The sequence below is a fragment of the Megalopta genalis genome, chromosome 14 (genome assembly GCF_051020955.1).
Source record: "Megalopta genalis isolate 19385.01 chromosome 14, iyMegGena1_principal, whole genome shotgun sequence".
NCBI lineage: Eukaryota > Metazoa > Arthropoda > Insecta > Hymenoptera > Halictidae > Megalopta > Megalopta genalis.
This window is the reverse complement of record NC_135026.1, coordinates 2,020,152-2,042,850: the sequence shown is the minus strand read 5'-3', so window position 1 is coordinate 2,042,850 and position 22,699 is coordinate 2,020,152. Positions and strand designations below refer to the sequence as shown.

The 22,699-nt window shown below is 48.6% G+C and overlaps 1 protein-coding gene across 3 annotated transcripts in view; it reads left to right on the top strand.

Annotated features, from left to right (window-relative positions):
* The window catches only part of Fstl5 (follistatin-like 5), a 97,970-nt gene that overhangs the window by 71,836 nt on the left and 3,435 nt on the right, over window positions 1-22,699 (top strand). For all 3 annotated transcript variants that reach the window (XM_076526222.1, XM_033479463.2, XM_076526223.1), the window contains exons 3-16: window positions 7,264-7,399; window positions 16,020-16,244; window positions 16,774-16,961; window positions 17,066-17,200; window positions 17,664-17,796; window positions 18,494-18,654; window positions 18,761-18,884; window positions 18,970-19,263; window positions 19,503-19,624; window positions 19,876-20,013; window positions 20,086-20,301; window positions 22,001-22,151; window positions 22,245-22,445; window positions 22,523-22,669. In XM_076526222.1, coding sequence (XP_076382337.1) covers window positions 7,264-7,399; window positions 16,020-16,244; window positions 16,774-16,961; window positions 17,066-17,200; window positions 17,664-17,796; window positions 18,494-18,654; window positions 18,761-18,884; window positions 18,970-19,263; window positions 19,503-19,624; window positions 19,876-20,013; window positions 20,086-20,301; window positions 22,001-22,151; window positions 22,245-22,445; window positions 22,523-22,669 — 2,371 coding nt within the window. The remainder of the gene's footprint in view (window positions 1-7,263; window positions 7,400-16,019; window positions 16,245-16,773; window positions 16,962-17,065; window positions 17,201-17,663; window positions 17,797-18,493; window positions 18,655-18,760; window positions 18,885-18,969; window positions 19,264-19,502; window positions 19,625-19,875; window positions 20,014-20,085; window positions 20,302-22,000; window positions 22,152-22,244; window positions 22,446-22,522; window positions 22,670-22,699) is intronic.

Here is a 22,699-nt window from a genome sequence, read left to right as displayed (position 1 = left end):
CGCCGCACCTAAGAATTATGCCGCGAGTTGAAAGGTTTTCAACCCTTCCGACCCGAAGCGACGAAGAGCTAACGCGATTCTAACGCTTCGAGTCCGAGTCGCCGAGACGAAACTACGATTTCCCGACCAGCAATAATTTATCCCACGACTCGGCACGTTGCCTTCGCGATTTATAGAAACGATACTTTTGCGCATCTCCTTTTTTCGTAACGTTGCAGGAATTCGTTCGGCGAATTTTTGTCGAAATTGTAACGTACGGAGAATCTTTTTATATTCCTTTCTGAAGGCATACGCCAGGCTGGCGCCAGCCATTTGTCCAGGGAAAATCTGGCTACATAAAGGGCCCAAACGCGACCAGAAATCGGGCTAGTTTCGAGTCATTCGTCGATGTGGAAACTCTAGTGAGATCGAGTCTTAATTCTCCTTCGAATAATCTAGTAGGTACTTACATATCAAATCAGAGGCCCCCACCGACTCAGTGCGAAAAGCTGAGAGTGCGATAGAGTCCGCGAACACTTAGATACATTTGTAAAAAATCAAAACGCGCAATAAACTAGCTTTTACCAGTTTTCTTTGGTTACAAGTTCAATTATTTCCATTTCCTATTTCGAAGCAGTAGTTGGTATAACCCACAAAGATATATCTTTACCGCTCGAGGTATATCTACTACTGTGATCAAAAAGTAAGGTGAAATTGTCATTTAAAACTCCCGGACATTAGGAAGGCAGGCAATTGTTTTTTTCCTAGGTTGGTAGGACTGTCTATAACAATTGCCAAGCGTCTGTTTGTTAAAAGGTTTAATTATCTCCGAGTTACATGTGTTTTAGTAAACGACCAAAAGTGAATTTTTTGATTTTTACAATGGGTGATTTTGTTGAGCAAAGAACTTGCATCAAATTTTGTTTGCGGAACGAATATTCTTGTGCGGACACGTTGAAAATGTTGCGGAAGGCCTTTGGTGATCAAACTATGGCACAAAAAAGCGTTTATAAGTGGTACAACGAGTTCAAAGCGGGCCGAGAACGCGTTGAAGACGAACCGCGCTCTGGACGACCATCAACGTCTACCGACGAGGGCCACGTCCAAAAAATCGAAGATTTGGTGCTTGAAAATCGTCGATTGACAATAAGAGACCTCGCTGATAGTGTTGGAATATCATTTGGTTCAGCCCAAACCATTTTGAAGGATGTTTTGTGTCTCAAACGCGTCAAGTCTCGATTGGTGCCAAAATCGCTCAATTTGTTGGAAAAAAAGCGTCGCGTTGATGTGTGTGAAACTTTGCTGTCTGACTATCAGCACCACTTGAAATGCATCATTACTGGAGACGAGACTTGGATTTACGCATACGACCCTGAAACAACCGACCAATCCAGCGAATATCGTGCAAAAGGTGAAGCAAGACCGAAAAGACCACGGCAAAGTCGATCGAAAATCAAGGTTATGTTGACAGTTTTCTTTGATTATCGTGGTATGGTGCACTATGAATTCCTTCCGCCGGGACAAACTGTCAACAAAGAATATTATTTGAGCGGTATGCGTCGTTTGCGTGAAGTTATTCGCCTGAAACGGCCGGAATTATGGGCGAACAACTCCTGGTTCCTTCATCCCGATAATGCACCATGTCATACTGCATTGGTTCTTCGCGAATTTTTTGCCAAGAACTCGACTCATATCGTTCCGCAACCACCGTATTCGCCTGATTTGGCACCATGCGATTTCTGGCTATTCAACAAACTCAAAAGGCCAATGCGGGGGCGCCGTTTTGACACGATTGAGGAGATAAAAACCGAATCGAAAAAGGTCTTGAAGGCTATACCGGAAAAGGACTATTCCTACTGTTTCGAGGACTGGAAAAAGCGTTGGAAACAGTGCGTTTTATCGGGCGGGGATTACTTTGAAGGAGATGAAATTGATTTGGAAGAATAAATAAAGAATTTACATTTTCTAAACAAATTCACCTTACTTTTTGATCACAGTAGTATATTTCTCTTTCTTACAAAGTTACGAGGCCACCCGTGCCGAAATAAGCATCGGCTGGTCTACGCACCCTATCCTAACCTTAACCTTTTAGGTACGGCTGAATTCTGTGCGAGGCTATTTCTCTGGACGACAGAGTCTGATGTGTACTGTACAGAGTCTGATACTGTATATACAGGGTGTCCCAAAAATGTCTCACAATCCGAAAGTGGCGGGTTCCTCGGGTCATTTGAAGCAACTTTCTCCTTTACAAAAATTTTCTCCGAGGTACCGTTAACGAGATATTAACGAAAAACAGTGACCAATGAGAGGCGACCTCAGCTGGCGCGAGGCGATCGAGCCAATGAGCGGAACTGGGCTTCGCTCACTGGTTGGCTGGGCCGCCTCGCGTCAGCCGTACTCGATTCTTATTGGTCACCGTTTTTCGTTAATAACTCGTTAACAGTGCCTCGGAGAAAATTTTTGTAAAGGAAGAGGTTGCTTCAAATGATCCGAGGAACCCTCCACTTCCGGATTCCGAGACATTTTTAGGACACCCTGTAGACTGTTGTAAATAGATGTGAAGACAAAAGAAATGTGAAACAATGCATATGAAGACGATTATTTGGTTCAAACGATGAGCGAGCTACTAGAGCAAGCCACTATAGTGGCGCGTCGTGTCTAAAAGGTTAAAGGTAGCCACCCGTGCCGAAATAAGCATCGGCTGGTCCACGCACCCCTATCAAAAATCCCAATTGCATGCAACCTCCGGTCACCCAACCTGCCTGGCCCTCGGCTCGTAACAAAATTATAACTTACAAGCACAGAAACATCGGCGAACCGTCTTCGAACATCGGGTGATAATCGTGCCAACTTTCGAAACGTAACATCCGAAGCGGTTGTTTCAACGAAATTCCGAAAAGTTGCCTCGCGAAGCTCTGAACGCGCGAACTATGCAAAACTTTCGACAACGTTGCCTACATGGGTGGATACGTTCGATTATGCGGCGCGAACATTAATCCGAGCAAAAAGAGTCGAGGTGATAACACAGAGGCACCGAACGCAGAGCCGCGTTAAATGAAGTGAATCGAACGGTGACCGGAGATAGGGCAGAACGGCGACGAAGCGTTTGCCGAGCGCACTTTTATATTTTACATCTGGCTCGTTCGATCGTGCATTTTCCAATAAGCACCAATTTAGATTCAACCCTTGGCAACGACGCGAACGAGGCCTCCGGTCAGCCACCGTGCAGCAGCGTAACCGGAGATCGAGGATCAGCGGTTCGAACTCGAATTTCTGCAGCATCGCGACGACAAAACATTCCGAAAAATCGGTCTTAGAATCGGCAGAAACTCGCGGTGGAAACCGCGATCCCGGAATCAGCGTGGAAAATCAGCGACGATCCGATGCTCCGTGATCGTTGCTCGAGCGCGTATGCTAGTCGTTCCGCTAATGTTGACCGAAAGTGTTTGTTCTGATGCATGTGGCAGCGCTACGCCACGCCGCACCGCGCCGCACCGCGCGCCACTTGTCCCGTGGATCGCGTAACGCTGTGTGGTCCAACATAATTGTTGGCGTGCCAGAATTTGCCGAGCACATAGGTAGCTGGATCGTTGCCGGTGTAGCGCGGGTACCGGTACCGATGCCGGTGTTTGTCCTCCGTTGCAGCTCCCCGTCTCCGTCCCCGTCCGCATCTCCCTGGATCGTCGGATGCGAGGATAATTCGCCGCGGCCCGATGCGGATTCGATTGCTCGACGTCCATGATAAACGTAAATGCAAACAACCCTCGACGACGGAATTCGAGCCCGTGGTGGCCGAACTAATCTCCATACGAGCTTGCTCTTCCGATTTCGATGCGAGGATCTTCCAGGAACTTTCCAAGGGAGACCGGAATCGTCTATAATCCTCGCGCGGCAAGAAGACACCTTTGCGTTTCCATTCCCCCTCTTTCCAGCTGCCCCACCGCCGCAGCCAACGGTCGCTGTTGGCCGAAAAATTATGACGATAGCTGCGGCGGTGGGGCAGCTGGGAAGAGGGGGAACGCGAACGCAAAGGTGTCTCCTTGCCGCGCGAGGACTATAAATTCGGCGCGGTCGCTCGACTAAACGGGACGTTCCAGAATAATTAATTGGCCCTGTTAGTTTCGAGTCGCGGTCTTTAACGAACGTAAGGCGCTCTCCTCTCCGCCGCGTACGTTTTGCCAGCTCGCAGAAGTTAACGGGCCGACTGCATTAAGAAGCAAAGTCGCGGGGAGCCATTAAATGTCGCGACGAACGCGTCCGCGCGGCTCCTTCGCTAATTAATCGGCGACCTTATCGTCTAACCTAACGAACGATCCACGAACGTGTCTCGAGCCCTCGATGTTTACCCGTCTTCCGCTCGCTCCGATCGCGTCGATCTTCGTCGACAGCAATTGTTTCTTCGCTCGTCCAATCTCTGCGAGAATTTTTGAAACCGCGGCTCTTTAGGGAAGCGCGCTGCTCTTTAACCAGGCGAAAAGCGAAATCTATTAGGTTGGGAAAGAAATTGCGGTTCGGCGAGTGCGCTGCAGCCAAACAGGTTGCAATTTACGCAACCGTTGCTTCGACTTGCGCAACGAACAAATTCGAAATTTTCTGCGATCGGCCGCGCGAATTCGTTCGTTTGCGGACCATCAAATTACAAGCTCCTGTCTCCCCCGGTGATGCGCAAACATTTTCTATCGGTTGAAGCAAGTGAAAGGCTCTGTACTCTGTGCCTATATTGCAGAAACGTGTTAACAACATCGATAAAGTTTCCGCGACCGAACTTTCTACGAATCCGCCGCGCATTATACGTACCTTGTACGTTTCAATTACAATTGCTCCGCTCGCGTCAAAGCGTATTTGATTTTCGAACCACATATTTCGGTCCACGGCTTTGTCCGAACAGCCGGCTGGCTGCGGCGCGGCGCGGCCGCGACGATACGAGCGGCGAATTTGCGGCCGAGAAAAATAAACTCGCGATTTCGTTCGAGGCAAGAACGCACGTTTACACCGCCGCACGGCCACGGGGCGTACTCGAAACCCGCGCGCGGGTCCGATACAATTACGGTCGGCGATTTCGTTGGTTCCTCGACTCGACTTGCCGTATTAACGCGCGTTATTTTGCATTATCGATCGATGGCGGTTACCCCGTTGCCCCTTGCCCGTTGCAGCTTTGCCAGAAGCTTGCGGGAAGATTTTTAACGATCGCCGAGCAACATCGAAGCTTGTTCGCAACGCGTACATCGTCGCGACGGAACAATTGCTTCATTTTTCTTGCCAATTAATCGTCGATCGGGTGTACTTTTCTTTTCTCATTGTTCGAAAATAAAAAGTGACCGTTCTTTTTTTTTTGAAATTTTGCAGCAGAGACGTTGCTTGGGATATTCGTGCTTTCAAATGATACGAGAAATTCCCAAGATCGATCGGTCCGACATTTCTGTACTCGCGAGCGTGGTTTATCGACAGTTTTAGAATCGCATTGCCATTCGCGGCGCGACGCGACGCGACGCGGCGCCATGCCGCGCCGCATCGGCTTGTAAAAACCGGACATTGTTTCCGTTTCGCCTATGCGCCGCGGCGGGACAGAGGAACGGTGATGAGCGAATGAAAGGGGAACAAGAGAGAATCGAGCCACTAGCCGCTGCAACAATGGTAGAATCGAGGTCTACTGCTCCCTGTAATCGCATCGGCGCGCCCCCGCCCCGCCGGTTCCAAGCGGTGCAATTATAGGAAGGGAATTGTGAATTTGCTTTCGTGCATACGTAATCTTAAACCCATACTTTCGCCCGTGCCAACGGTATTTGCAATTCCGTTAATAATATCGCCGCTGTAAACCCCATTATACGTTAATGCGTCTCGCGCATACGCGTTACGAGCATCGGCGTCCAATTGGCCGCGTTTGTCGCGCGCGGCTCGATCTTGGACTCTAATCGCGTTCGCGTTTCATCCCGCGTGTTCGCCTAAGAGCTTCGATCGTCGGAAAAAACATTTTCGACGTAGATTTTCGTTCGTAAATTTCTGCGAACCAGAAGTTGTCGGAATAGGGTGACAGAAATTCGGAATTCTAGCGCTCGCTTCGCGAAACGGTGACTTGCTCGACGCCGGCGAATCCCTCGGCGATCTTTGTTCGTCTTCGATGGCATCGACCGAGGTCCAAACCGCGTTCGGACGATTCCTGATTCCTTCTGAGAGCGGCGCGGCGCGGCGCGGCACGACGACCGGATGAATAATTCGGCGAACTTCCAAACAGCTGTACTCGTTCCGAAAGTAATTGAAACCACTCGTTCCGCGAATGAACTATTCCGGGGGACGCTAATGGAGATACGGGGCTCCCGGCGTGTCGTCGTAAATCTGCCGGTGAAATAACACGGCTCGCGAGAACGAATGGCTCCTGGAACTCCTCGCATTTCCCGATGTCTCTCCGATATTTCAGCTTCGTATATTAACCCCTAAACTTCCGAGCATCGGCGACCGATTCCCGTGTTTTCTTTTACTCCCCGATGACACCGCGCGCCGTCCATCCTATCGCATTCCACGCCATGAAAAATCGAACGGACGGAAACCCGACGGCAGGAGCCCGTTTCTTACCCCCTTAATATCGATAGTTTGTCATCGCACGCGGCAGCGGGCAATCTCGCGTCGACGTTTCACGGAAACGTCGGGAAACAATGGCTGCCGAGCCGGAGCAACGGCGAAATCTCGGCCAACGTTCTTTTTTTCTCCATCTTCTGTCTTAATCTTCGAGACGCCGGTGCGTTCGAAATTAATCCTGCGGAAGTAAAGTAATTTCGTTTCCCTTTGACTTCGAAAAAGCCGCCGCGCGCCGTTGCAAATTCCGAAGCTTTCCGCCGGGAGGGAGAAGAGCGACTACTCGAACGCGCGAACTATTCGTTCCCGCAAAAAATGCTGGTAATTAAATTTTCTTGCGCGCGCCTTTTCGAACAACTTTTAATAAAACCCGAACGCGAAACCAATTTTATTCGCGCCGGCTTTCCGCCTCCGTGCTCGGATAAACCCTCGAGACTCTGCACCGTGCACGGCGAGGAGGCCGTCCCGATTTTCGTGAACGATGCACTTTTTTTCAAGCGCGATCGTGCCTAATCGTTGCCTCCATCGATTCTCTCGACGCCTCCCAAACCAACAGCTTCTCTTCCCACTCGGTTTTTTAAACCGCGACCGAAACCGCGACCGCACCCCGCTCCGCCCCGCCACCCCCCTTCGACTCTTGTCTCAATCTTGACCCCCTCGGTTTAACCCAGTTTCCTCCGCAGTTCTTACGTATGCATTTTTCATTCCTTTCAGCACTCGAGACGGCATCGAGACTTCACCGTGGCCGAAAGCTACGATGCGTCATCGTCCAAGAGCGACAAACCCCCGATGACGATATCGCCGGCGATCGATCGATCCCCGCTTCCAGAGGAGTCGTTCTCGCCTGAAAGTAAGTCACGATTAAATCTGCCGGCGTGGAATTCGCGGATAAAGGCGCGCCCCTTTGTGGTTCCAGCGTCGACGAAAGATTAATCGAAACAGCACGCGAGAGAGGACTCGCCGACGCGACGTCTCCGGAGATCTCGTTCTCCGATAATTCTCCGATAAAACCGAATTAATCTACGGGGCGGTCGGTCGGTCGGTCGCGGAACGGGTCGGGTCAAAGTTTAGACAACGTTCCCCCGAATCCGTGCGGGCAATTTCTGGCGTGCGATTCAATCTTTTTACGTCCGGCCGACGCGATCCCGCAGATTCGATTGGAGACTTGCGCAACGGAAGGTCGCGCCGGTGAAACAATCGATAGAAAACTCGACTATCCAGGTTTTTTTGAAACGCGCGTACGCGGTTCGCGGAACGGTTACTTTATTTGTTCGAGCATTAATTGGTAGAACGCGCGCGGCGAAAGCTTGCGAAAGACCCGCTGCTGTTTACAAAAACCTGGTCAAACAGAAATGTGCAAACCCGCGGCATTAGAATGTTTGCGGATTCATTTGGCCGTACATACTCCTGCGGAAGGCGGGACATTTTCGATCGCGTTCGATGGGTTTCGACAGCCGGCGGAACCGCGAAACCATTTTGCAAAATAACGAAAAATGCACAATCCCTGATCGGCTACGGAAATTAAATTCGACCTTCCTTCGCGAGCTTCGCGTCGGATTTCACGATCGCTGGAAACCTTTTTTAAATCGTCGATATATTCCGTTCTCTTACTTTGACCTTTCCAATGTATGTTTGGGGAATAAGTTCGTAGCGTTTTTATATTTTCTTTTATTTTACAACGATCTTTTGCTGTTCGACAAAGTGTATAATATTCATTCGATAAAGCTCTTTCTGCTGTACAAAACTGTGCTAATCGTCTTTTTGAGTGATTTAATTTTTTATTACTTTTGAGGCATAGAAATGCAATATCTAGGAGGTAAAAAGCAACATTTTCGACACCTTCTCTTCTTCGCTATTCGTCGAGGCCAAAAAGCTGCTGTGAAGCAGCCCGGGACATTTGCAACGTATACGGAGAAGGTGTCATAGGCGAGTCTACAGCACGGAAATGGTTTACGAAGTTAAAAAATGGAAATTTTGACGTCGACGACACGCCTCGCAGCGGAAGACCTTCCGAATTCGACGAAGAGCGTCTCGAAGCACTTTTGAAGGAGGACGGTCACCAAACAAGTCGTGAATTGGCCGAAAAAATGAGCTGCGATCATAAAACGATTCTCAATCATTTTCGTTCAATGGGATTTGCCGACAAAATTGAGAGCCTGGGTGCCTCGCGAGCTTAACGAAAACAACAAAGAAAATCGCCTTCAAATAAAAACGCTACGAACTTATTCCCCAACCCAATAGTTCGTAGACACTATTCGTATCGCAAGAAAGCGGAAACGGATTACTTCTTCTCCGAGCTAAGAAAGAAAATAGATTTACGGCGTCAATCGCGGAAATGCGAGACCGACGGACTCTAAACAATTAGTTGTCCGCGGCAAGAAGCTCGCACCGCGCGCGCCGTGCGCCGAGCAGAATTTTGTCTTGCAAGAGAATGCGTTGGTTCGCGAACTCGCGTTTCGTACATCCGTGCGAAGGTTTCATTAAAAGCAGGAATGCCGTGCTTCCTACGGGTCGTGCGGCAAACATAAAAAAAGAAGACCGGCTCGGATATTACGAGGAGGATAGCACCTGCGAGACTCGGCCGTTGCGCGAGCGGACTAAAAATTGAAAGGGACCAACAAACGCGTCAGCACGCCGGAAAAAATTAATGAACGCGTTTACACGCGTTTGACCCGGCCTTACGGGAATTCAAAATTCGGTCATTAACGCCGCCTCGCCGACGCGAACCCTTTCTCGCGCGGCCCCTTTGCAGCCGCCTTCCTTCCCGAGCCTGCTTCAATATTTCCTAATTGAGTCATTGTTCGGCGAACACGCGATTTACCGCGCGCGCTATCGTTCTCGGCTCGAATGCGCCGTTTTCGCGCGAGAGAACGCGAGAGAACGGTATCCGGCGATAAGGTCGCGCGACGCTTACGGTGGCTCGCGAAAGCGTTCGAAAGCGTTAAGCGACTTTGATCTTTTCAAGATGTCGGAGGGACTACTGGCTCGTCGGACGATGTTCACAATATTTTATTCGAAAATTACAACTGCAATTCGAGGAAAGGAACGTTTTAGCCACCGTCTGGTAAACTAGTCCCGGCCTAACGTGTCCGAAAGGTTCGAGTCGTTTGGCCGAATTTGATAGCAGTTGTTCCGTTCGAAAAGCTGTTCGAACAATTTCGGGAGCCACCGTATACATATTATACCTACATCAACGGTGCCGCGTATACAGGGTGTCCCACAATTATTTTAACAGCCGAAAATGAGGGGTAGCTGAGGTCATTTGAAGTAACTTTTTCCTTTGCGAAAATGCAATCCGCGGCTTTGTTTACGAGTTATTAACGAAAAACACTGGCCAATGAGAGGTGACGGTGCGAGAGAGAGGGTCCGCGAGAGAGTCCGCAGCACGAGGCTTTGACAGAAGGTCGGGACGGACTCGAGCCGCGTTCGAAGTATTGAACAAGTCACGAAGCGAGAACTTTCCGGATTTTTTTAACTACATAACAGTGATATTTTTAAGAAAAACGCTGTTCACCTTTACTTTAGAACGTCTGAAGAATATTCACTAATTTTTCGGACTCGAAATAATATGTAGTTTAACCGTGACAGTCGTTTTAATTTTCTGGTGTGCATGACACCTTATGTGTACCATATGAAATTTTTATGCAAGGTGTACAGTGAAGATTAACAAAGTTCGTAAATGATATTTTAATTTAAATAATTCCGTGTACGAACAGAATTCAACGAATGATTCGCAAAGCTGATTTAATAATAAATAATCGCGTTAAGGTACGTAAAGGATTTGTTTTTTAGAGAAATATGAAAAATATTATCGATAAGAAACTCACCCATTTAGTTGAGGATGCATTTGCTGACTCGTACGTACTGACCTCGTACAACGAACAGCTGATCCCAGGTCGATGACCGCAACATTCGAGGGATACTGTCGGTGGAACCTCTGGTATGGTTATTTGCGAAGTTCACTTACACTGCACTGTCACCAAACACTGATCAGTTATTTAATCACTGATAATCCGAATCACTTGTGGATATTAAGAAAGATCACAGACTCGTTCGCGGATAATCGTTTATTCGACACGTTCATTCGGAAGTCGACGTTTCACTGCCGAAAAATTCAGGCCTTGACTGTGGGTCCTTGTTGTTCTTCGTTCGGCCGTCCGAGGAAATGACACTCGATACCATTTTCTTCGCACGGCCATTAATTACGTTCTAAGAGCGCAGGGTGACAGCGGGTCGGACACAGTTTACGTCTCGGCATATCTTGTTTATTTCATTTGGCGGTACCCTGCGCTTCGAAGAAAATAGTATCGGCTGTTATTTCCTCGGACGGCCGAAAGGCGAACGACAAGGGCCCACGGTCGAGGCCTCGATTTTTTGGCAGTGAAACGTCGACTTCCGAACGAACGCGTCGAATAAACGATTATCCGCGAACGAGTCTCAGTGATCTTTCTTAAATATCCACAAGTGATTCGGATTATCAGTGATTAATTAAGTGATCAGTGTTTAGTGACAGTGCAGTGAAAGATCAGCTGTACGTTGTACAAGGTCAGTGCCCTTCGACATCATGAATTTCAGCCAGCAAATGCATCCTAAACTAAATGGGTGAGTTTCTTACTGATAATATTTTTCATATCTCTCTAATAAACAAATCCTTTACGTCCCTTATTTATTATTAAATCAGCTTTGCAAATCATTCGTTAATCTTCACTGTACACCTTGCATAAAAATTTCATATGGTACACACGAGGTGTCATGCACACCAGAAAATTAAAACAGCTGTCACGGTTAAACTTCATATTATTTCGGATCCGGAAAATTAGTAAATATTCTTCAGACGTTCTAAAGTAAAGGTGAACAGCGTTTTTCTTAAAAATATCACTGTTATGTAGTTAAAAAAATCCGGAAAGTTCTCGCTTCGTGACTTGTTCAATACTTCGAACGCAGCTCGAGTCCGTCCCGACCTTCTGTCAAAGCCTCGTGCTGCGGACTCTCTCGCGGACCCTCTCTCTCGCACCGTCACCTCTCATTGGCCAGTGTTTTTCGTTAATAACTCGTAAACAAAGCCGCGGATTGCATTTTCGCAAAGGAAAAAGTTACTTCAAATGACCTCAGCTACCCCTCATTTTCGGCTGTTAAAATAATTGTGGGACACCCTGTATATCCTCCGACTAGAATTCGTACAATCGCACCGACGGCAAACCGTTTCTCCGTCGCGTCGCGGAACTATTCGGAACTATTGTAGCTCGAGGACAAGGCACACCGCCGCGGTGATGATCGATGCGACGACGTTACGAATGCCCACGGAGACCCTCGTAGACGTTTCCGGTTCCTCTTCAGACCAAATGATACGCGGCGAGGATGCCGTACAGTATCAGCCCGAAGATTAGTATTATCGCGACTATGTAAAACGTCGCGCACATCGTGGCTGAACTTCGCCAGATTTAATCGGTTCCACTGTCTCTGCAACTTCCGGTTCAGAGAGCGAATGCTGCCAATATCGCGTCGCTATAGAATAGAATTACAGTAATGTCTCTCTTCTCGGCGTAACTTGAGTATGCCAATCCCGACGCCGAGATATTGCACGGCCCTGTAATTTATTGATTTTCTTGCGGCCCTTTAATTTATCGATTTTCTCGCTATGCTAAAGTTCGATGGTGTTGGCAAACACGTGTGCTGCGGCACGCGCCGCGACTCCTTTGACTCGAATTCCCGGAAGAGAACTCATAATGCAATGACATAACTTTTCTTAATTTTGACATTTTAACACTGATCTTTTTTTAACACATTGCTGATAGTTTTCTGATTAAAATGAGACCAAACACGATATAGTTTGGACAGATATTTCTGTTGACAAAATCAAAGACAGACGTTGCACGTAATTTACTGCCAAGATGCACGTGGTGTGCGGTGGAAAAGAGTTTAGGCAAAGTTGTTGACTTTTCTGATGCTGTAACAAATAATGTAAAAAAAAATTAATTTGTAAATAATTCATATTCAAATTGGTTCGACATCTTAAAATTCCAGAGTTGATGGAAAATGTATAGAGAACAGTTCCTTTACACCCTCCACGCGTAGGCTCGTCCTCAAAATGGTGTCGCTTCTCCCGTCCCAGCAAATTTCAAACATGGAACTCTTCATTCTCGGCCGTCTTCGTTTCTTTCTGTCTCCCATCCGTGTAAAGCTTCCTACTCCCGGTGTCTAACGTAGGCTCGAATAACGTAACTTTGGTGATATTTTCTTTCGAAAAACATATGTACACACCTTCTTTGACCTTGCCTTTAATATTTCATGTGTTAAAAATCGGTTTTTGTAATGCTTTTTTCGCAAATAAAATAAGTTACTTATTACGTATAACGAATACGAATGGTCTAAAGCATGTCGTGTTTGGTATCATTTTAATTGGAAAAATGTGACCGATATATTAAAAAAATTTTCATGTATCAAAAATTAGAAATAAAAAAGTTAAGTCATCGTTTTTATTCTATCGTTACAATGTTATACACCGGCTGTCTCCGATGTTGACCGCTGCCTTACATACATAGTATACAACATAGTTTCGCTCGACTCGCGAGTTTCGTTCTATCTCTCTCCCTCTCACGAGGTGTCCGCAACAATAAAGGCGAGCCGCGAGGCTCGAAGAAATCAATTCCTGCGTACTACTCTCGACACTTTAGAATTCGGTCCCGGCGACAGATAGGGAGATTTTACTGTATTTACTTATTCGAAGCTGTTCGGAACCGAACGATCGTCGATCGACATTTATAAACGCGTCCCGTCCGCGTCCGGGGACAGATGCTTCGTTATCGAACGAACACGTGGAAATCTCGGACTTTTGTTCGCCGGCGTTTAAAAAAATAAACGAGAGCGACTAATTATTAAATAATTGGTAAAATGAAATACGATCGCCGACAATAAGCCGTTTTCCGCCGCGTACGCGGGCACACGGCTACGTATTTATCGTTGGACTGCGCCGGCCGAACACGGTCGAGGGGATCGAATCGAACGTAATCGATGCAACGTCGCGTCGCTTGTAATCGTAGGTTGCAATCGGCACGGCGACGCGGAATTATCAGAATATAATTGAGCCCCTACGGTCGACGGATCTGCAACGTTTCATTCTCGTCACCGGTATAATTAGCCGCTGCTTTGTTACGGATTTTAACGGAGGATAATGGACGGCGACTAACGTCGATCGCAGCTGCTCGTATCAATTTACGGCGATCGGCGATCGACGATCGCGCGTTTTAAACGTGTGTGCTCCCTCCGCCTCTCTCCCTTTGTTTTTCTCTCTTGCGTAACGCATCGGACGCGACAAATCCGTCGCGCCGATCCGATTTATCCGCCATCGGTTATTTGGAAATTCAACGGCTCCGATACGACGAATCAATCGAATCCGTCAATTTTTTAGCGAACCGTAAAACGCGCTGTTCGATCATTTTTACGATGCGACAAAATGTCACGGCTTCTCCGAAACGCGCGTGTCCGAATCTCGAAGCGCGCGAAACGATTGGAAAACGTTTGTCGAACGTTTGTCCGTCCACGTTGCGGCTCGTTCCTTTCAAAGCGCGCCTCTCTTTACCGAATCGGTATGTAACGTACGAAGAATCTTCCCACGAATTTTTTATATTCCTTTCTGAAGGCACACGCCAGGCTGGCGCCAGCCAGCCGGGGGTTCATTTGTGTATCGCGACTCAAGTACCTCCAAAGGGTACGACGACGAACGTTTCTGGAATCGGACCACATAGGAACACCCCCACTACCATTTTTCCAGAGAAAATCTGGCTATATAAAGGGCCCAAACGCGACCAGAAATTGGGCTAGTTTCGAGTCATTCATCGACGTGGAAACTCTAGTGAGATCGAGTCTTAATTCTCCTTCGAACAATCTAGTAGGTAATTAGATATCAAATCAGAGGCCCCCGCCGACTTAGTGCGAAAAGCTGAGAGCGCGATAGAGTCCGCGAACACCTACATACATTTGTAAAAACCCGAAACGCGTAATAAATTAGCTTTTACCAGTTTTCTTTGGTTACAAGTTCGATTATTTCCATTTCCTATTTCGAAGCAGTAGTTGGTATAACCCACAAAGATATATCTTTACCGCTCGAGGTATATCTTTATTTGTCTTTCTTACAAAGTTACGAGGCAGCCTAATACCAATTTCTCCAAATGCTATCCTTACTTTAAAGGTAGCCACCCGTGCCGAAATAAGCAACGGCTGGTCTACGCACCCAATCTAATCTTAACCTTTTAGGTACGGCTGAATAGGTACTGTACAGAGTCCCAAAAATGTCTCGCAATCCCAAAGTGGCGGGTTCCTCAGGCCATTTCAAGCAACTTTTTCCTTTACAAAAATTTTCTCCGAGGCACCGCTAACGAGTTATTAACGAAAAACAGTGACCAATGAGAGGCGACCTCAGCTGGCGCGAGGCGATCGAGCCAATGAGCGAAACTGGGCTTCGCGCGCTGGTTGGCTGGGCCGCCTCGCGTCAGCCGTACTCGATTCTTATTGGTCATTGTTTTTCGTTAATAACTCGTTAACAGTGCCTCGGAGAAAATTTTTGTAAAGGAAGAAGTTGCTTCAAATGATCCGAGGAACCCGCCATTTCCGGATTGCGAGACATTTTTGGGACACCCTGTAGACTGTTGTAAATCGATGTGAAGACAAAAGAAGTGTGAAACAATGCATATGAAGACGATTATTTGGTTTAAACGATGAGCAAGTGAGCTGCTAGAGTAAGCCACTATAGTGGCGCGTCGTCCAGAGAGATGACATCCGCGAAAGCCACTATAGTGGCGTATCGTTCTGAAAGATGATATCCGCGGAAGCCACTATAGTGGCTCGTCGTGCCTAAAAGGTTAAAGGTAGCCACCCGTGCCGAAATAAGCATCGGCTGATCTACGCAGCCCTATCAAAAATTCCAATTGCATGCAACCTCCGGCCACCCAACCTGCCTGGCTCTCGGCTCGTAACAGGTACTTCGTTCGGCAAAGATTACGATTCGTCTCGCAGAGAAATCTTCCGACCACGATTTCGCCGAGTATCGACGACGCGTACGTACCTACGCGATTCTTGCTACGTTGCGGATCGTCCGTAGAGTCCAGATAATCCCAACACATTCCTGGAGAGTTCTCGTTTCACAGGAGATTAATTAAAATTCCCTCCTCCGCAAATTTGCATTCGCGTTATCCAATTATTATCTTCCACGATTAAAGCTATGTTGGCTTCCGACGAATTATTATTATTGTTGCCATTATTTTATCATTATTATCATTATTATCATTATTATCATTAGTACGAGCAAACCGCGCGAGAATTCCTGATTTCGAAGGGCCGTGCAACCTTGAATTTGTTGAAATCCGAATCGCGTGGAAAGTACGATCCGGTAAACGGATTCCAGAAACGGCGGAGAGCTCGCGGTAGAATTACAACGACGGCAAACGATGATTCCGCGATTCCTCTGTCCACAGTTGATCCCTGCGCGAAGAAATACTGCGGTCCTGGAAGGGAATGCGAAGTTTCGCCGAACGGCACCGTGGCCCTGTGCGTCTGCACGCGAAAATGTCCGCGGAGGCATCGACCGGTCTGCGCGAGCAACGGCAAAATCTATGCCAATCACTGCGAGCTGCACAAAGCCGCCTGCAACGCCGGCTCGTCCTTGACCAGAAGCAGGCTCATGAGGTGTCTGCATCACGGTAAGCCAAACGCCAGCCAACTATGGTACACCGGACGATAAAGAATCGCCGTCGCCTCGGCGTCGAGAAACCAGCGAGATCGTAAACAACGCGCGCTTTTCAGGATCATCTTCGTATTTTAACAATTCTTGTTGCAAACTTTACACGGTAACTTTACACCGCCGCGCGGTGGAAAGTTCAACGCCGCGGAAACGCGAGGCGGAAAGCTGAAACGCGGAATTTACGTCGCTGAACTATCCGAGCGTTTTACGCGGAAAGCTATGTGTACGAACGTTGCTCGAGCGTTCGAGGCCGGAGAATCGTTCGCGAATTGAGAATTAATCGCGAAACGATTTTGCCGCGCAATTTGGACGGTCGAACGGTTCCTCGCGATAAAAGATCCGCGAGTTCGATCGTAAGAAATCTCGGCGACGCGGTCGACGCGCGATTGGATCGCGGAAGTTCGGCTATCGGCGTGGCAAAGAGACGCGATAGGAGACTGTAGACCGTAAAGGGAAGAGTGGCATAGAGAGACGATCGAATTTGTCAGATATCGAGAACGCGCACGTCCGGAGGACGCTGCACGCGAACCGGACGTCCTCGAAGTCGCAGGTGGTCGGTTATCCGAGGTCGAAGAACCGGAAGAAGGCCGTCCCGAAGAAGGAGGATAACTCGATCCCGGAGAAGGAGGACGCCGACTCGAGCGAGTGCTCGAACCAGGAATACGAAATAATGAAGGTACGCGATATCCGGTTCCCCGGACTCGGAATATCCGTGCATACGTAGTTTTGTGTAAACGTTGCCGCGCGCGCCCGCTTGTAACGACTCGTTCCCGGGCGCAGGATAATTTGCTGCTGTACAACCACGCGAGATTAATGGCTCAGGACAACCATAGCAAGGAGTATCTCGTCAGTATAATGTTTTCTCACTACGATCGAAACAACAACGGGAACCTGGAGCGCGAGGAACTGGAGCAGGTACGTTTCCCACGATTTCGTCCCGCAGCCGATAATACAGAGTGTCCCGAAAATGTCTCGGAATCCGCAAATGGTAGGTTCCTGAGATCATTCGAAGCAACTTTTTCCTTTGCGAAAATGTTCTCCGAGGCTTCGTTTACGAGTTATTAACGAAAAACACTGACCAATAAGAGGCGAGCTCGGCTGGCGCGCCGCGGCCCAGCCAACGAGTGCACGAAGCCCAGTTCCGCTCATTGGCTCGGCCGTCTCGCGCCAAATGATCTCGCCTCTGATTGGTCACTGTTTCTCGTTAATAACTCGTAAACGAAGCCGCGGATCGCATTTTCGCTAAGGAAAAAGTTGCTTCAAATGATCTCAGGAATCTCCTACTTTTGGATTGCGAGACATTTTTGGGACTGTCCTGTATAATCTTCTTACGGCCGCTCGGAACTCTCTGTACGGTAATTGTCGAATCGAATCCCAGGTCGCGGAGAACGAGGATCTCGAGGAGCTGTGCCGCGGCTGCAGCCTGGGCCACATGATCAGCTACGACGACGCCGACGGGGACGGCAAGCTGGACGTCAACGAGTTCTACATGGCGTTTAGCAAGCTTTATAGTGAGTAGACCGCCCTTTCAAAATAAGTCACGAGCTTCGCTTTACCGTAGTTCCGCCGCGCCATTGCAGGACCGTTTCGAACGGTTCGCGAACGTCGTCGTATCGTTCGCGCGTTGCAAATATCTCAATCGAGAGCAAGGAACGTCCGACGTCTCGTCCTTCTCGTTCCCCGGATCTCCGTGATTTTCTTCCATTCCGCCGTGGCGAAGCGAGGCCGAAAGGGCGAGGATCCGCCGACGTTGACACAATTAAATCGAAAGTTGGAGCGCCGCTCGGCGAGCGCTCAGGGAAGAAGCTCCCGGCGAGCGACGTTTTCAAAGCCGGTAGGAATATTCGATCCGACGCGTGTTATCGGCGCGCAGCCGCGACGAACACCGTGTTACCGATCAACTTTCCGCGACCCGATCGTCGCGAACGATTACGATCTATCGCGAGCTTCGCGAAAGCGACTCGCCGCCGGACTTCCGATGGTTCCGGAGCAAAATCCGAGGGCAGCTCTCGTTCGGTGCTCGGCTCTCGGATGAAATTTGCTCGGCTTCTCCAGCTTTTTCCAGGTCCGGTAGACGCGGCGGTGTGTTTCGACGATTTTCGCGTTCGGACAACGGCGGGCAATGAAGGCGGAGAACGGCGGAGGAGGTCGGGAGCCGCGGGAAACGTTGTCCGAGGACGTATTAATCCCCGACGGGATTATTCGCAGGTGTCTCGGTGGTGTCCCTGGACAAGTCTCTCGAGGTGAATCACATCTCGGCGAGGGTGGGCGATAACATCGATATCAAGTGCGACGTCACCGGCACGCCACCGCCTCCGTTGGTATGGCGGCGAAACCAGGCCGATCTGGAAACTTTGAACGAACCGGAGGTACGATTCCCAGCCGGCCCCTAATTACTTTCGAAATAAAACGATCGTTCCCCGATTACCGCTGTAAAACGAAACTTTCCCGCCTAACGACTTTCGTCCCGGCCAGATACGGGTGTTCAACGACGGCAGCCTCTATCTGACGAAAGTGCAGCTGATGCACGCCGGCAACTATACCTGTCACGCGATTAGAAATCAGGACGTGGTGCAGACTCACGTGCTGACCATCCACAGTAAGTTTTGCCGGGCCACGCGCGTCGCGATCGTCGTCGAACGCGTCATCGACCGTGCTTTTTGTTCCATGCCCGTCGCCCACAGCCGTCCCCGTGGTGGAGGTGAAGCCGAGCTTTCAGTCGAAGCGCCTGAAGGAGGAGGCTGTCGTGAAGTGCCACGTGGCCGGCGAGCCGCTGCCGCAAGTTCAATGGCTGAAGAACGACGAGCCTTTGAGCGCGGATCAATCGGACAAATACGACATCGTCGGGAACGGCACCAAGCTCGTGATCAAGAACGTCGACTACGCCGACACCGGGGCGTACATGTGCCAGGCGAGCAGCATCGGCGGAGTCACCAGGGACATCAGCAGCCTGGTCGTTCAGGAGCAACCGACGCCGAGTAAGTCGTCCCAACGCGGATCGGTGTCTCGAAAGTTCGCGGGTTCGCGCAAACATCGGCCGAGAGATTTTCATGCAGGATCTTGGGGAAACAGTCGTCGTTCTTGGAAAGTTCCGCGTTTCCCTCGTTACGATCGAAACAACTCCGGAAACGATGATCGCGGCGATAACTTTCGCGGCGACCTAATGGTAGCAACGACGACACCGTTTTAATACCGATCTCGATTGTCTCCCATCCAGCGACCGCCAGCGAGGAGCGCAGGTTCTTCTCCTTCCACGAGTGGGGCATTCTGGTCTACGAGCCGTCTGCTTGTCGACCTCGCCACGAAATTCGGTCCACCGACATTATTCCAGGCACTCAGGTGAGTACGCTAACCTTGGCACCGTGTAATCGCGATCGATCGGCCGGGCGCTGTTCGCTGGCATATTTCGGGAAGACGAGCGCGCGGTGGTTCGACGCAGAAACGTTTCGAGATATCTACCGTCGCGAGTCTCGCGTTCGAAGGGTAGCCCGGCGCAAAAAGAAAAGATCGAAATCGAATTCCAAAAGCGAAAGAGATTTTCGAATCGTTCGGATCGGAGGAGACGGGATCGACTCGAGCCTTCGTTCCAGGAGCACGTTTGCGGAGGCAAGGGCGTCCCCTGCTCCTGGGGGCGGGCGATAAACATCGCAAACCGGTACGTCTACGTCAGCCAGCCGGACAAAGACCGAGTGCTCGTTATCAGCGAGATACAAATGGTCGTGGTCGACGTAAGTAACGCGATAATCGTTCTTCCTCGGTCCGGCCTAATTGGAGAAACTATCGCGGACCTTGCTGCGCAGGTGATACCGACGGATAAGAATCCTGTCCAGCTCTGGTACGTGCCGTCCCTCGACCAGGTCTGGGTCCTCGACTGGAGAAGCGAGCGGGACGTAGGCGCCAAGACGGTGCAGGTGATCGAGGGCGCCAGCCAGAAGAGGAAACACCTGGCCATTCGGCCGGAACCCATCGACGCGCAGTTCGACATCGTCCAAAGCATTTACATACCCGAGCCGCAGGTACGGTCGAAGGCGAATCTTCTACGATCGAAGATAAATCGATCTTAAGATATCTTAACCCTTAGCACTCCGAACCATTCTGGACGTTGGCTACCAGCTACTCAGCGCCAGTTTTTTGGCAGAAACGGGCATTTACAGGCCCTCGTATTATTTATTGGGTTGGCAACTAAGTAATTGCCGATTTGTTCGATGAAATAAAAAATTTCTTTTTACTTGGAATGAAGTTTAATCTGTAATGTATTTTCCATTTTGTTCGATGACCTTTTGCCATCTTTCCGACAACTTGAAAATTCCACGCTCGTAGAAAGTCTGATCCTTTTCGGCCGAAAACTGAGTTAAGTGAGATTTTACAGCGTCATCATCGTTAAAAGTTTTACCACGAAGGGAGTTGTCCAAGGATCGAAATAAGTGGCAATCCGATGGCGCGAGATCAGGGCTATATGGTGGGTGTAACATCAATTCCCAACCAATATCCATCAATTTTTGCCGAGTGGACAAAGACGTGTGCGGCCTAGCATTGTCCTGCTGGAAAACGACACCTTTACGATTGACCAATTCTGGTCGCTTTTCCTTGACCGCTGCATTCAATTTGTCCAGTTGCTAACATTCACGGATAATAAAAAATAACATAATAATAATAATAATAACAATTTTATAATATAACATTTACGGATATCATAAAAATGGGAGTGAGAGACATCTATAACTGAAATCGGCAATTACTTAGTTGCCAACCCAATAGTATGGTTTTGGAACTAACTAACATATTATAATGATATTGGACTTATGTGAATTGGCTGAAATCGAGAAATTTGCAAAAAAGATCAATATTTTATTTTTTATAATTTTGTTATTGCTTGTTTTATAATTTTGTTTTGTTGTTGTAATCGCTATCTATGCGAACTCTTTCTCTAGTCGCCTTGTTGCTTGGACGATATCACTATCACTGCTATCAAATCGATAGACTAACTGTAGAAGAAAACCTTCTACAGTTAGTCTTTCTAACATATCTGTATAAACGTCTATCTGTAGCTCATCTTCACTACTACTTGTGTCATGAGACTCATTCGTGTTTGAACGTTTTGCCATTGTTCTAATAAAAAATATGAATAAATACATAGGTTGAAAATTTCTAACTGTTATTACTAACTCACAAGATGATATTTACCAAAAAAAACTTTTACCAAACAATTTATTTACCAAGAGAAGAATCACTTTTCTGATTTTCTCGCTCGTTAGATCTATACCGCTCGACGCTTCAAACCAGACTGAGTTCAGCTTTGAAAATCTTTTCCTCCAGATTTAGACTTGCTTATTTATGATTATAAATCTCACTATACAGTGCGTGCTATGTTCGCATACCGACCTTTCTTCTACAAACTTGCCTTATCGCTCTTTTCAAGTGGCGCCTTCGAAGTGCTCGGGCCGTCGTGACATTACAAACCCGCTGACATTTCTTGTATATATCTTGGTAATTTTACTATATTTTGATTTGATTTCTTATGCCGTTTCAAGAGAAAACTTCAGGGGAACATGCGTGTCTCAAAAAGTTGCGCTGAAATAACTCAATTCCCCGTAATCGCTAATAAACTTTAATGTCCCACAAGAGGGGACATCCGAGTGATATGCTAGAATTACGATGTCCCACGAGAGGGGACAGCGGAGTGCAAAGGGTTAATAAATAGTTCCGTTCTTTCAGGACATCGAGGACACGTTCAAGTACGGTTACGTGAGCCACGCGAACCAGCGGAGCATGTACAAGCTCGATCTGAAGAACATGAAGTACACGCGCAGCGCGGACCTCAGCTCGTACAATTGCGTCCCGGTGAACGTCCAATTCTCGATTCTCTGTGAGTACACGCTCGAATCCGTGTGACGCGCGAGCCGCCGATTGTCGCAAACCCGTGCCGAGTTCTCCTGACGAGATTTCTGCCGTTCTCCAGATGGTTTCGTCGTGATCGAATGCCAGGAGCCGATCACCGATCGACCGACCGGTCAGCTCCTGCTGGACTACCTCACCGACACGGTTCTAGCCTACAAGTCGAATCTCGTGGGAAGACCGACGATCTCCCCCGATTCCAGACATCTCGTCACCTTGGACAAACAGAGCTCGGGCGTGACGCTCGTCGTGCAAGAGATATCGCGTAATTTCTCGGCGATACCTATTCCCCCGCGACACGAACTCGCGTCAACCTTCTAATATCGCCGTATTCTTCCGCAGCTGCCGGATTGAAGTTCGCGTTCGACGTGAAAACGACGTTGAACATCAGCGACATCGCCCTCTATCCTTCGCAGACCACCCACGGCTACGACATCTACGCGTCCTCCATCGACAAAGAGGACATTCTTTTCCTCGATCTCTCTACCGGTGAGAATCGTCGACGGCGCTCGCAATTAG